Source organism: Meles meles, chromosome 11 (genome assembly GCF_922984935.1).
Source record: "Meles meles chromosome 11, mMelMel3.1 paternal haplotype, whole genome shotgun sequence".
Classification (NCBI taxonomy): Eukaryota; Metazoa; Chordata; class Mammalia; order Carnivora; family Mustelidae; genus Meles; species Meles meles.
Window position 1 is genome coordinate 20,756,722 of NC_060076.1, and position 15,395 is coordinate 20,772,116.

At 50.2% G+C, this 15,395-nt stretch overlaps 1 protein-coding gene across 2 annotated transcripts in view; it reads right to left on the minus strand.

The window, feature by feature from the left end:
* Nucleotides 1–1,921: 1,921 nt before the first annotated feature.
* The window catches only part of SNX30 (sorting nexin family member 30), a 111,575-nt gene continuing 98,101 nt past the window's right edge, over nucleotides 1,922–15,395 (minus strand). For both annotated transcript variants that reach the window (XM_046022466.1, XM_046022465.1), the window contains 2 exons: nucleotides 11,731–11,883; nucleotides 1,922–8,069 (listed from right to left, as the gene is read on the minus strand). In XM_046022466.1, the coding sequence (XP_045878422.1) occupies nucleotides 8,010–8,069; nucleotides 11,731–11,883 (213 nt within the window). In that variant the 3' untranslated portion in view covers nucleotides 1,922–8,009. The remainder of the gene's footprint in view (nucleotides 8,070–11,730; nucleotides 11,884–15,395) is intronic.

Below are 15,395 nucleotides of genomic sequence, written 5' to 3' on the forward strand. Positions count from 1 at the left end.
ATTCCTTGGTCTGTAGTGTTATTTGCGACTATCTTCTCCCATTTGGTATCTCATGGCTTTTAACCAGAGCTGGGCTCTCCAAGCCCAGCACTGGCTCCTTTTCAGCCCCACCCACCTGTTACCAATGCAGCAGTTTTTGGACATTTGCCCCAGGTCACCAATTTCTTTAGAGGATATTCTAACCCCTTTGATGTTCTCAAAGTGTTGCTTCTAGACCAGCAGCATTAACACACCCCTAAGGAACCTGTTAGAAATACAAATTCTTGGGCTCTACCCAAACCAAACTCTAGAGGTAGAGGTAGGGTCCAACAACTGGTGTTTTTCACAAGCCCTCAAGCTTACAAACCAATATTCTTATCTTTGGGCCATTTTCTCCTTACGAACTTCACCCTAGCCCTCTTCCTCCTCTCGCTGCATCCTTAATCCTGAGGCCCAGAAAGCCCTGCCCTTCGTACTCTCCCCAAGTAACCTAGTCTACTCCCAGGGATTCCAGAATGTTCCAACAACTGGCCAACACCTCCACTTAGATTTCCTCAAACAAAAGTCCAAACCAAATTCTTCTCCCTCTCCACCATCTGAGTTCACTCCAACCTTTATATTTTTCTCCTGATTGTTTTCATCTGTCAGTGAATGGCATCACCTCCCAGCTCCCAGGCTGGAAACCACATAATCTCTGAGCCCCTCCCCTTACCACAGAAATTTCTTAAATCCATCTCTATTCCTATCACCTCTTGCCACTTTTATGACCTATTCCCACCTATTCCTTAGGGCTTCAGTCTGACCACAGTCCTCCAGCATACTATCTCCAGCAACTTCTTAAAGCAATTAAAAGAAATACATCCCCTCCCCTTTAATTTTCAACCAACAAAGCAAACGGGAAGGATTATTATGGGACTACTTGATATTTAAGTTGGCCATACTTATACAAATAATAGAAGAGTCTTCCCATAAGAGCTGTCAAATAGTAAATGCTAGCAGATACTTAGGTGCTTTGCAGACTTTATTGCTAGTCCTATCGGCAACCCTTCTGGGAAAGCAGGTCTTCATTTCAAAGACCAAAATACTAATGTTCAGAGAGATCTGAGATATGATCCCAATCCTCTCTTATCCCACCTTGCCACCTCATTTTGGTATGACTGCCGTCTTGTATTAGTGATGTCCACTGTCAGTTCAAGTCCATTTCTGGGGGACTGCAGTCATTAGGTATAAGCTGGACTGAGGATTCTGGTCTCTCTTAGAAACACACTAACACTCTAATGAACCACAGATGATTCTTCTTGCCTTACAGATTAAAACAACAACAACAGGGCGCCTGGGTGGCTCAGTGGTTTAAGCCGCTGCCTTCGGCTCAGGTCATGATCTCAGGGTCCTGGGATCGAGTCCCGCATCGGGCTCTCTGCTCAGCAGGGAGCCTGCTTCCCTCTCACTCTCTCTGCCTGCCTCTCTGCCTACTTGTGATCTCTCTCTGTCAAATAAATAAATAAAATCTTTAAAAAATAAAAAAATAAAAAATAAATAAAACAACAACAACAACAAAAACCATCATGGCAGGGGTGCCTGGGTGGCTCAGTTGGTTAAAAGTGTGACTCTTGATTTCAGCTCAGGTCATGAACTCAGGGTCGTGGGACTAAGCCAGCCCTGCCTGCCTGCCTGCCCACGAATCACATGGTTACACACAGATAGCAGGTGGTTTCTTCCTCTCCCCAACCTGTAAGATGCAGGCGAAGGTAAACTGAGCATAAGTCTACAGGGACATGAAGAAGAATTAAAATAGTCCAATTACATATTTTTCCTGTAGCTCGGCATATCCTGATTCCTGCAAGCACACAGCTATCTCTGTAGAGAAAATAAGAAAACACAACACAAGGCACACACGTTTTCCTGGTGTACAAAGTGGCGCAAATGACAACAGAACTCAAGGTAGAGAAAGCATCTTTCATAGGTTTATTGGTCCATTAGTTTAAGTTAATTGAGGAAAAGAAACCTCTTAAATTTACAAGCTAATAGTTTATCAAGCAATACAAATTCTTTTGTTTACCTCAAAATGTAATACTAATTTCATAGTAAACAATGGACAGAATTATACCCAGATATATGAAAAAAGTGGACAAAAACCTCGTGCCAGCATCAAAAATGCAACAAAAACTTTTTTTTTCTTTTTACAATCTCTGGGTTCCATAACAAAGGAAAAAAGAAAGGTGACATTCTTTTTAAAGTTTGGTAGCTTCATGAAAGAGACTTTGACCTGGAAATAAATCACTTTCTCATCTACACACATTCTTGAGCACTTTTTTTTTTTTTCACAGCTTTTGATTTGGCTTATTGGCAGCATGGAGAGAAGAGAAAAACATTTATACGGAGGACTTTATCAATACCTCGGGGTGGGGGGGGGTTCTGTTAGATTTTAAAATGTAAAGAATGATTTCTAAAAATAAGAAATACAGTCCATCCTTTGGACATGACCTAATAAGCAAAAGTTTTGAATCTCTTTTTCAACAGTTAAAATACAAGTTAGAAAGTTTGCTGGCAGTTTATTGTGTGGGAAGATATCAGGTGGCCATCAGCTCTCAATGCATTCCCAATGCACAGACACCAAGGGGATCAAGCACACGGACGTACAATGGACAGGGCGTCTACTGGACAGGACCAAAACCTCAGGAGTGTCCCGGTGAATGGTGCTGTGAAGAGCAGCTGGTTTGTTGTTCCACGAAAGCCCAGCTGCCACACGTGTCCTTGGATCACATTGATCCACCTTTTGTTTGCAACTCCCTCTCCCCTCCCTGTTTCCACCCTGGGGAAACAGCCATCCCCCTTTCATCCTTCCAGTACCATTGTGACTGCAGGGCTGCTCTGAGACTGTGAACCACCTGTGAGCAGAGGTGTGGACATGTGTCACCTGCTTTGACCTGGCCCTCAGGGAGCCCGGGATCACCTGGGGAGGGAGGCGGCACAGTCAGGGGGAGAGTGTGTGTGTGTGTGTGTGTAATATTCAGTCACTGGCGTTCATGGGGAAAGCTCTGCAGAAACGGACTAACGTACATGAGGAGACACAGTAGGGCTTAGGTTTTTGGCATTTCAACCTGTGGAGAATTTCTATCTGAAACACACTGGTCTGGGGCCCTCCCCCCACCCCTACCCACCTGTTTTCCTGGTTATCTTTTTAAAAGCTGTTCTGCAGAATCGGGGTAAACCATTAATACTGTCACAATCTAGAGTTCTTTGTATCTCTGTGATTTGTCGATGCCGGATACCATATATCCTCTACAATCAAGAGGGTGCCAAAAGGCACTGAGTTCATCTTTCACACTTTAAAACAAACAGACGAACAAACAAAACGGTTTAGTGGTCCCTGTGTTTCCTTACATTATCAAAAATATCATTTGGCAATAGCAACACTTAGCTTTCTCTTCCCAAAAGGCAGCCCTATCTATGAACCTCACTTTCTTAAGGAGGGCTGAGGATGGGCTGTGTTCGGCCTCTAGTATTAAGCTCAACAACCAATTATGCGTCTAAAAACTCCTTCTACCCAGAATCTAAAACACATGAGTTGAAGAATAAGGCATATGAATAAGTGTTGACCATTCTCAAAAAGCAGAGTTAGGCTTTCAACAGTCTGTGGCATTTTTGAAAGTCTGGGTTTGTTGATTTTCCAGTGCTAACTACAAAGAATGCTTCTGTCTGACTCAAATACCTTATTGGTTTTCTTAAAGTTATTTTTTCCAAAGCACACACTTGCAGGCTATCTAGAGTAATAAAAACTACCCAGATGACATATTTTTGCTGCCACACAGAAAGGGTTAGACAGCCATATCCAGAATGCATTTCGAACACACATGATTAAGGGACAACAGTCAAACTTCCTGCGACAATGGGCCGTCCTCCGCCTTTTCTAATGTGGACAGCCCTGCGCACGTTCTCCTCTGGGCAACTGGAGGGAGACCATCCTTAAAACAGAAAGCTTACCACCTACTGGGTGAACTGATGAAAAGAATCAGGTTTTTGGTTTATTTGTTAAATCAAAAAACCACGAGGAAGCAGAAAACAACTCCAACACACCCAGCTCGATACGTCGGTCAGGCGCAGGGGATGACATTTTCCTCAAATCTACTGGCAAATGCCACCTGCCATCTGAATGGAGAAAACATAAGAGGGCCTGTCCAATCCATCACCATCTTGAGGACTCCTGAAAGTGAGAAGGCAAACCCAAATTCCCAAGACATTCTGTAAGTGGGGATCACCAAAGCAAGTGTTACTCCAGCCTTACAAGACTGCCCAGCTTCCATGGGCCTTTCGAGCAGGCGTCTGGGAAGGTGGGGGTGGCAGGCCTGCTGTGCCGGGCCCTGACCACAGGTGACCCATCTTCTGAGCAGAGGCGTGCTTTAGGGCAGCCAGAGGAGAATCCAGTTCTAACCCATTTGGAGACCCACAGACACGAGGCTGACACGGACCCGGGGGGTTGTGGTGGGTCCCACTCTCCAGCCCTCTCTCGGGACAGAGTCTAAGGAAGGACTACTCTGTCCCAATGAATGGCATCAGAACACAGCCAGGGCCCCAGGTTTCAGTGCTGTGGACAGCAGGGCCCAGGCCCTCGGACTCTGGATGTATCCTGGGCTGACTCCAGCCATCCCCCACTTGCATATGTCCACCCAGCCACCACGCCCTCTTCTCAAGCAGGATTTCCTACCATTTCAACACAAAGGTGGCCTCATGAGAGTATTTAAAGACCTCACGAGGAAGGTGACTGACAAAACACTTAATTCCACAACACGCAGCACACACACTCCAGTTGTGGCTGACATTTGGCATGAAGACAAAGTTCCGTGACATTCACCACGAACCCCTGGCGCTGGATCTGTTACTGTTACTCACCTGAAGACAGGTGTCTGGGGATTCAACGAGCAGCACAGTGATATGAGCCAATCCTTTCCATAATTGCACTTAACTGAGGTCACCGGGAATGATTACTAAGTCTTATTAGAGGACAAAACCCAACCCCAAACTTGGCTGTGTAAAGTGTTCCCTCCTCGTTCGGGAAGAACCGTGGTTCTTTGCTTTGGGCAGAGCAGCCTAGAATCTTCTGTGGATCCAGCACATGAGAAGGCAGCCAGGGTCCACACCTGCCACAAAGCACTCTTACCCGCTTCAACACCTGCCTCTCCAACACCTGCTCAGTGTCTGGGAATTCTCTCTTCTGCCTGAGCCTGGATTTTTAACCTGGGTGAATGAACCTTTCACTTCCCATACATGGGGGACAGTGGACAGGGACCACTTTCCATTCCGTGGCCATGTGCTCAAGATTCAAAACCTGTCCCAGTCTGTCTGCCTGAGGTCAAGTGTGTCCTCGAGCAAAAGCCCCCTGGACAGAAATCCGAGAGAGGAGGCAGTGAGCTCCGCCCCATGACTGTGGAGCCACACAGGATGGGGTGAAGAAGCTTCTAGGAGGCAGTCTTTGGCACGGAAATCTCCGAGTCACTTCTCACAGGGAATCACCTTTGTGCCCACCGGGAAGAAGGGGCGAATGCCCCGGACTGGTGACCCTCGGGGGCTGAAGGAGCCTCCCTCACTGCCCACCATGCCTTCTGTCTGGGCCAGCCTCCTCACCTCATCTGACAGCAGCCTGAAGAGGAAGGGGCGAGGGTCCGTTCTCGGGGAACAAGCGTCTCTGGAGGGAGGCTGTACTGTGCACTGGTTCTCCCAGCTCTGCCATCAATGCTCCTGCTCTCCCTAGTGTCTTAAAGCACAGAAACATCATAAAGGGCACAAAGAGAGAAAGACAAATCCCAGGATGCCTGCTTCCCCTCTGAGCTTGTCTTCTGCCTCCAGTAGGGTAAGGAATGATGGTGTTTCCCCTACTCCCTTCCCGTGCATCCCAGGGAGGAACCCAATGACTTTTGTGAATGGCTGCCTTCTTTCCCAACTAAACTTTACACAGGAATGCTCCCGGGCTTTGGCAACTAAGCGGCAGGTGAGGTTCTGGTCTTCCAGTAAGTCTTTCCACTGTTCTTTCCAAGCACTCGTTATGCTGGACAACAGTTTTAAAGCACACATTCCACAAGGCAAGGCCTGGCACATTCCTGGAGATGAGCACCTGCTGCTAAGGTCAGTCTAGTGCCTTCCACGAAATATCAAGAGACGGCCCTCGACCCTTTATTAGATACACAACCCTGTTCTACCAGCAAAGTGTCAGGCTGGACCCAGACATCTAGACCCGCACTAACGTGATGGTGTAGAGGTAGTGTGAAACACTGACTCGCCACTCTGGGTAGAGAGCCCGTCCTTACCGTTCTGCTTCAAGGGATCATTTCTAACTGTACCAAACTGAAAATCCGCACTGCAGGCTTTTGGGATGCCACGAGTGGGTCTGACAGCCCAGGCAAGTACCAAATGATATGAAACTTCTCATTTTATACTGTGACTTATTTGAACACGATGAAACAGAACCGAATGGTTCTGTGCCATCCCTCCGCCGGGCCACTGATGTCATGGCGGCAGCTGTCCAAGGTCAATGCAACAGGTGGACGCGGGACGGAGCGCTGAGCACACGCTGCACACAGCTCTGGATCTGCAGGGTTGCCAGCATCTGCACCAACGTCTCAACACAGCTTGCCTCTATGAGGCTCATATTTAGACGTTTGGAGGGGCTGAGCCACAGAACACAACGGGACCTAGGTAGCTTCATTTCAGGAGGAAACAAAATGAGTTGGAAGATAGATCCTCTGGTTGTAGTGTGAAGTGAAGATGGGAGACGCCGCCGGCAGTCCCCAGGAGCTTGGCTCCTCGAACGGAGGAGAGTCTAGCTTATCTAGTAGCAAAGACATCTCTGTTACGCTAGTCTTCTCCAAGTCCCTTCTGGTTACGGACTTCTCTTCCTGACCGGGGACATCATCAAGGGTTAAAGCACTTCATGTAGAACATTCATGTTGAGTTTACAAAATCTTGACCGTGTCACGACAGCGCTAACGGCCTCTCAGCAAGTCAGCCCGAACATTCAGTGGATGCAGCAGGGAACACTAAATGGGGAATTTCGGGTGAGGTGAAGGCAGACGGCACGGGACAGGTGTGGGAATGAGGCCTGGTGCGAGCCTGCCAATTCCCGCTACTGGGGAGCTGCTCAGCTCAGACTTCCGGCCACACGGATTCCCCACGATGGGCCTAATCTCTACTCTGATGGTGTTTTACAAGCCAAAAAATAACATCGAGGAACTTCACAGAGAAAAATGCACTTTTTTTTTTCCATCTTACACAAAACCAAGTTTCCGATCTCCTGCATTCTAGTGTGAGAAACAAGTGTGGGGAGCACGGCCCCCCTCGGCTTCCCGAGGTGTTGTGCAAGGCCAAGGATGACAGCTTGCTCGCTTCAGCACAGATGTGCGCGGACGCTGACGGAGACCGTCCTGAGGGACCCGGGAGCCATAAAACGGCTGTCGCTCATCACGAGTGGCTGGCGGACCACGCTCACAGCTACAGGCCACGGTCCATTAGGGAAGGGCTTTCCACAGAGCTGCCAATGCCTCCGCCTCGGCTGTGATGAGTCAGTAGCCCACAGGGTCCATCCTGGAGTCACCCTGTGTCCACGGAACACATGGGCTGCCTTCTGTTACGCCTTCCTCGTGTCCTCGAAAAGCAAGAGCCGGGCTCTCTCCCAGCACAGGCAATGCTGTAGGCCCCCCAGACAGGAGCCTCCGTGATGAGATGTCAGAATGTCAGCCGGGCCGGCCCGGCCCTCGGCTGTACGTCTTCTCAGCTGTTCCATTTCATAGGCTCCTTAGAGCCACGGAGGTAAGCTGCGTCCGCTGAGGGATGACGCCAGCCCTGTGGACTCCACCAAGGAATAAATACTAATGGAAAACCAGCGGTGGACGAACGGGGAGAGGCGGGCAGGGGAAGAAATACACAAAGGAGAGACGCTTCTGTGGTGGTTTTCTCAGTGCCGGGCCCCTGGCACGACAGGGCCGTCCCGGGACGCCATGCCCTGTGTCGGTCGAAGAGTCTCTGTCCCAGGAGGGAACTTACTTGGCCTCCTGCTTCTCCTGCAGTAGTGGAATGATTGACTCCCACGCCGTGAGGCACTGCCATGACAACACACAGACACCGCATCAGCATCAGCCCTCAGGACCGGGCGCTCCACTCTCTGCTCATCTCACCAGGTTACTCTGCCTTCGGTACTGGCTAAGGAACGTACGTATGCCATGTCTGACATCTACACGTACTATCCACTGCTCTTAGAAACTGGGGAGGGTGACAGGTGTCTGCTTTGAACACGACATCCCCATCTCTATGGAAGACAGCAGGGGGGGGCACCTGGGTGGCTCAGTGGGTTAAAGCCTCGGCCTTCGGCTCAGGTCATGATCCCATCGAGCCCCACATCGGGCTCTCTGCTTGGCAGGGAGCCTACTCCCTCTTCTCTCTCTGCCTCTCTCTCTGCCTACTTGTGATCTTTGTCTGTCAAATAAATAAATAAATAAATCTTTAAAAAAAAAAAAAAAAAAGACAGCAGGGTATCTGCAAGGCCTATGTGCAGTGTCCCTAGAGCTCATGGCTAGTGAGCGGAAATGTTCTCACTGGAAGAGAGTCTTTTCCTTCCAAAAGCAGAAAAAGTAACAGGCTCCAAGCCTTCCGTGCGGCCTGCCGTCCTTAGCCAGGTTGAAGACATTGCTCCAGGTGTGGGCAGGACTGACTTGTGGAGGACGCAAATCATACTGGCACAGCCCAGCCACCTGACTCAGAGGGGGTGGAAACCCCGCTCCTTACTGACCTGTTTTGATTGTATGGGCCACTCCTGGATCCCAAAAGGGAAAATGGCAGCTGGGGGGTGGGGGGACTCTATTCATTGAGTTTCGTTGGGTCCAAATGCCCTGATGTGTTTTACATTCACTACTGCTGGTCCTAACAATTCTATGAAGTAGAATTATTACTTATTATAACACACACACACTTCACAGATGGAGAAAATGAGACCCAGAGAGGTTATATAACTTGCCTAAGATACGTAGCTAGAAAGTGACAGAGCTGGTAAGTGGCAAAAAACACATATTCTTCTCCCTCCACCAATCCCCCTTCATTCCAGATCCTTATGACGGGCCAGTGTCTGTATGCCCTGAACTTAGAGACGGACACTCTCCTCTAGGAGCACCCTCCTCTAGGAGCACCCTACTTAGCGAAATGCTACTCCCTTCAAGCCATCTCTTGCACGAAGCGCAGGCCAGAAGAACCACACAAGGCCTTCCCACTTCCTACCACATGGGCTTCCACGATAGTGGGAGGGCTGTTGGAAGCAGCTCAGGGTGAAGCAGGCCTTTGCAGTGAGTCATCTGGGGAGGAGCTCTGAGCAGGCAGGAGGAGAGAGGCATTCTTTGGTCAAGTTGGGGAGCAGGGTGGCGAAACTGTTCCACACTTCCTTCCTTAGTGACTCTGAGGTTGGAGAAGAAACTAGACTCGGACCCTGCCCTCCATAACAAAGGCTGGGAAGCTTCCAGGAGCTTGCTTGCACTGAGAGACCCCAGGCAGGGTCCATGGCACCCTGGGCCCTGCTCTGTCCCTAGACCATCATCTCAGATCTAGAAAGGCCCTTCTATGTCAGCGATGGGGAACCAAGGCCACGTCAGATTTCTTTCCAGTCTTCAAATGCTCAAACTTCTTCCCACCGCAGGGCCCTTGCATATGTGTTCCCTTGGCCTGGGATACTTTTTCTCCAAGTCTTTGTCTCTGGGACCTAGTTAAACGTTGTTTCCTCAGATTGGCCTTTCCTGCCCACTCCACTTGCCTCCCTCCATCCCTGACCTGAGCTGTGCCCCTAGTATTTCCGCCCCAGGTTTCCTGTGCTTTCCTCTAGAGCATGAATCTTACTCTGAAGTGACAGGATTTCTGGGTTAATGTGTATCTGCCACTGTGCAGAGGGCTCCTTAACGGCAGGAGTCCTGCTGTTTTGTTTAGCAGCCTATCCCCAGGCCCTGGTGCATGGCAGGGACACAGCAGGTAATGTTCACTGTATGTGGCAGCCAAGACGAGGCCCCTGAGACAAGGCCCCTATTGGTGGTATCTGGGAAGACATAAGCCCTGGGTTTGAGTTCTGGGGCAGGGGCCTTGGGAGTGCTGGGATCAATCACGGGGAGGAGTGATGGACACATCCCACCACATGGGCTTCCATGTAGTGGGAGGGCTGTTGGACAGCAGAGGGAAGGGGAGGGGATCAGGGAAGGTAGTACCACTTATGGACTATCTACCGAGTGGCATGTAAGGTCTAGGGACTCAGGGATGCATCGTTTCACTGTGTCTTCACAATCCTTCGATGAGGAAGGCTCATTTCCATTTTACCGGGAAGAGGCAGACACAGAGAGCCGCCCTGCTTAAGGCACAGCCAGTGGAGGAATGAAGCCTTGGTTCTGCACGGAGGGATCTCTCTATCTTTGGGGGGGTCATGACTGGCCCCAAAGATGCACGTCCCCTGCCTACCACACCAACAATGTGTGTGAGTGGGAGTTTTCAGACTTGTGGCCCCAGCCGAACCCAGTCGGACCCTAGTTCAGTCACTCAAGCTGTGTCAACTTGGGCAGTCTTAAAAACTTACTGAGCCTCTGTTTCTTCAGCTTCATATGGAGAATCAGAAAACCTTCTTCACATCATTGTGGGAGGGGGTCAGATTTAAGGAGGTGACAGACGGTAGCATCTAGCCCAGGGTCAGCAGACACAGCAGGGGCTCTACAGAAATGGTCCTGGGGAACAGAGGACCGCACCTTCCCCTCTCCCTCTCGAACAGCCCTTCCGAAGGCCTGGCCACTAAGGGCTATTCCGTGGCTGTTCTCCCTAGCTCTCCTCCAAAGAAAGATGTAGACACAAAGCCTTCAGAAGATATGGATTCTTCTAGCCTGGGATGAGGACGTGTTTCTGGAATTGCAGTGGGACTAGCTGAGTTAATGTTTACCCCACATGGTTTCATGTCTACAGGTACTTATGGAATCGTGACTGGGCCATGTTTCATCTCTCACTTTAGGTTTTCAAGGAATCTTAGGATTTCTCAGCAGAAATGATCTGGGTTTAGCTAGGCCAGGAGCAAAACCCGATTGAGGAGACTTTGCTGGAGTTTGATGAGCACTCTCCATGGGTGGTGTGTGTGCATGTGTGTGTGTGTGAGAGAGAGAGAGAGAGAGACAAGAAAGGGGTACAACTCTACCAATCAAAGAGATTCATGGAAAAAAAAACGTGTTTTAAAAGTTTTCCTTTGTAATCCTACATACTTTTGGGGGAACTATTTACAAACGGTATTTCGAAGTCTTAAAAACAACCGAACAGTATTTTGATAAGGATTCAGCGGGTTTTATGGCACTACAAGAGTGAGGAACCCCCGTTTGTAGAACCACACAGCAGCCTGGGGTTACCTCAAAGCCTCCTTACCTGGAACAAGCCCACAGGCAAGCCCTCGGACTCTGGGAGGCAGCTGGCTGCCAGGCCCAAAGGCAACAGCAGAGAAAAGTGCTGCTTCCACAAGCCCTGTGGGCACTGGGAGGGGGAGGGGCTCTGTTCCCAACCCAGCACCCCAACTTGCACAGCAGGGGGCAGCCTCCCCCCCACCCCAACCTGCACAGTGAGGGACAAGGACTATGCGGGCGGTCACTAAGACCAGGCACACAAAATCAGGGAAGCAAGTGGGGCTGGCTGGCCCTTGCAAAAGGCTCCAGCTACTCCGCGGGCTTCCTCCACGGGAGGGCTGGGGTCTTGCGGCACGCTGCGTACCTTCTCATAATACTGGATGTTCTTGTCCGCCATTCCCATGAGCAGCTGCCGGAAGTCCTGCCTCTTGTTGTTCTGCCATCTCTCCATGTCGGCTTTCAGGTCTGCATTGAAACACTCCATCCGGTCCTGACATTTCTCAACATCTGCGGGCACCTGGGAGGGGGGAGCAGACAGGGGGACTTGGAATGCAGAACTGGTGACCCCATGCCTCGAGCTCCCTTCTGAAAGGCCAAATCCCTACATGCGATGCCTTGAACACAGCCCCTCCACGGGGGACATTTAACTGAAGGAAGGGCCTTGGGTTTTCAGGACTAAAGAGGAATTCTGAAAAGTGCTATCCTGACCCAACTCTCCAAACCCATCCAAGCACAACAGAGACTCATGGGAGAAACACCCCCCTGTTTACAAACAGAGTTCAGAGTCAAAGACATTTGGTTCCTCCTTTTTCCCCATCTGTATGTAAAAACGTGTGTAAATTCTGCAAACATACAGCAGCATTTGGCATTGCCCCTACTATTCTCCTCAGTCCTGTAAGCGAAACCAGAAAAGGTTTCCCCACATCACAGGAACTACTCCATCACCTGTGACGTTTGATAACAGCTACCGTCATTAATCACACAATTAACTACACACATAAGACTATCAGCCCACTTCTTCCTCTGAACCCTACATCACAAATCAACTTGAGACCTGTTTATGCAACCCCAGATTGAAGATAATCAAAAATGATGAGTTTAGGTTAGGGAATTCTGAGGAAATGGGAGGAAAATCATTTATGTGTGTCAAAAGATTCTGAAATACAAAGATGAAGAAAAATATAGTGGGCTATTTCAAGTTTTTCTTTTCTTTTTAAGATTTTATTTATTTGACACAGAGAGAGTGAGAGAGAGAGAGCAGAAGCAGGGGGAGCAGCGGGCAGAGGGAGAAGCAGACTCCTTACTGAGCAAGGAAGGAATCTGACATGGGGCTTGATCCCAGAACCCTGAGATCATGACCTGAGCCGAAGGCAGACGCTTCACCAACTGACCCATCCAGGTGCCCCTCAAGTTTTTCTTAAAAAAGTTTAAAAGACTTTCTCAAAATGGAACTCTGTCACAGTCAGAGGACCTTGTGGCTTACCTGGGTCCCCAAAGCACAAAGCTGGCTCCTCTCCTCACTCAAGAGCTCCACGGGGCCCTGAGGGTGGCCCCGGGGGCGGACAAGCCTAAAACCAGGTCAAACGCCCACATGCCAGGTGCTTCGCGACAACAAATGAGGACTTGAGTGCTCTAGGTGCCAGCATCTATGATCACAAATGGCTTTAAGCCATGGGTCGCCATCAGGGGTCCATCTCTACCCACCAGGAAAGTTCTCTCCCCAGGCCTTATGGGTAAGGGGAGGACCCAGAGAACCCAATAAAGGGAGGGCCAAGGCTGTGGGAGCCCGACACGTTTGAGGCTTCCAGAAGTGCCGAGGGCCCCCCAGACCCCGCACAGACGGCTGCAGGACGTGGAGCAAGGGAAGTGAGCCGCCTGGAGCTGGGGCGTGAGGGGCCTGGCACGGGGTCTGAAGTTGGGTGAGGCAGGAGGAGCTGCACGGAAAGCCAGAGGGAGGCATCCTGGGCAATTTTTAAAAAAGGAACTTTCCTTCGAAGAAGGAGGAAAGCCTTTTCCAAAGCACCGAGCCTCTGGAAGAAGAAAGAGGACCTGACTTTTTCTTCTGACGTCATGACCGCAGTCAGTCACTTTTGCCTTCCCCGCTGCCTCACCTGTCGCTGTTGTCCAACTCAGGCGAAACTAAAGAACCGGTGCCGCCCCACCTGCCCCCACCCTCGGCCCTCCAGAGCCTTCCCCACAAACATGCAGGGAACCAGCCTCCGTGCAGGCCCAGCGAGCCTGTGTCTCTGGGCCTCACTCCCCTGCAGACACAGTCCAGCTCCCTGACTCCTCTCCAGCCGCTGCTCATTTTAGCACCGGGTGAAAGTTCCCTGGAGCAACTCCCCATTTGCTTAACTAAACCGCTGTGGCCAGCAGGAAAAGCAAAGCTCTGAAAAGAGAACCACGTCAAGGCCCAGGGAGAAGAGGAAGGCCAGGACCTGTGCTCCAAAGGGTCCAACTCCTGGGTCTGTTCTTTAGACGGGAACTCTGGGGGACCCACAAAAATGAAGAGTCAAAACGACAGCCCGAGATTTTATGATGGCCACAGCCTCCACTGGGGAAACATCGGTAACTCATGATCTTCACACCGCAGTCTGTGCTTGGCAGAGGGAGACCGCGGGCTTTGGGGTCAGGAGGCCGGTCTTATCTCAGGCTGCCGATAGTCTAGCTGGGAAGGAAGTGAGCAGTGCGCGCTATGGGGAGAGGGTACCGGTGCTCTCACCTCACTCTGAGCCCCGTGGTAAGCACGCGGCGGGGGAGCTGGAGGACAAGTCCAGCTTGGAGGAGGGATCGCGCCTCCTGAAGAAAGACCACTCAGGCCATGTGTCTGAGTGGCTCTGCCAGTTGGGTGTCTGACTCCTGATTTCAGCTCAAGTTGTGTTCTCAGGTTTGTGAGATCGAGCCCCGGGTCGGGCTCCGTGCTGAGCACAGAGTCTGCTTGAGGTTCTCTCTCTCCTTCTGCCCCTCCCCCTGCTCTTGCACACGTGCTCTCATGCTCTAAAATAAATAGATAAGTCTTTAAAAAAAATAAAACACCACTGAGGCAACAGACAGGGGGAGGGCTCTCTGGAGTGACAGCACATGCAAGTGAGAGAGGAGAGGCTGTATCCAGACCCACCTCAGGAATCCTCACAGGCCACAGTGCCCACAGAGGACAGACACAGAACCCCAGCTGGCAAGATGGCGGGGGGCAGAGGGAGGCATTAAGGAGATGAGAAGCCTGGGGTTCCTGAGTCCAGGTTTTCTCAGTTCTACTTAACACGTGCCCCCCCTTTTTGCAAATTAGAAAAGCCTTGTGCTTCCTATAACTATACAGAAAGTTCTAGAGACAGATTTCCAGAGTTGAAATACCATAACTATAACTTCCTCGATGGGTGACAGGGCCTCTCCGGGCCTCAGCTTCTGTTTCTGGATAACACCAACTACCTCATAAGGTTGTTGTGAGGTTAAACAAGATATTATGTATAAAAGATTTGGTGTCTGGCATAGATTAAATGCTCCACAAATATTTGAACATTTTGATCAGCATCAATACTATAAACTGCTGTTCATAAAAGATAATTTGCCATGTGCACAGCTCACCCCAGTCAAGAACGAATGTTATGAACTTCCTTCCATGTCATATAAAAAAGGTGTTTTTTTTGTTTTCCAAATATAAAATATTATTAAATACGTTCGTTCAAGCTCTCCACCACCCTTCACCCAGGCTACCTCACCCCGAGATTTCAACAGAGATCAGCGATGAGTCAAGACCAAAATATATTGGCAAGAGATCACCCGGGCACCGTGGAACCGGGGCGGCGGCTCTAACAGCAGGAGGCAGAGGACAGATCAGGCCAGGCTGGTGGAGACAGTCCTGACAGAGGTGGCAACGAGCTGCACATGAGAAATAAGATACAGGAAATCAGAGGGGAGCCCGAAGTCTGTTAGTCTGGGTGGCCAGAGGGGCAGCAGCACATCGGAGGGCTCAGGACAAAGGACGGGTGCACAGACCAGAGAAAGGGGCCTGCTACAGCCATGGGAAGGGGG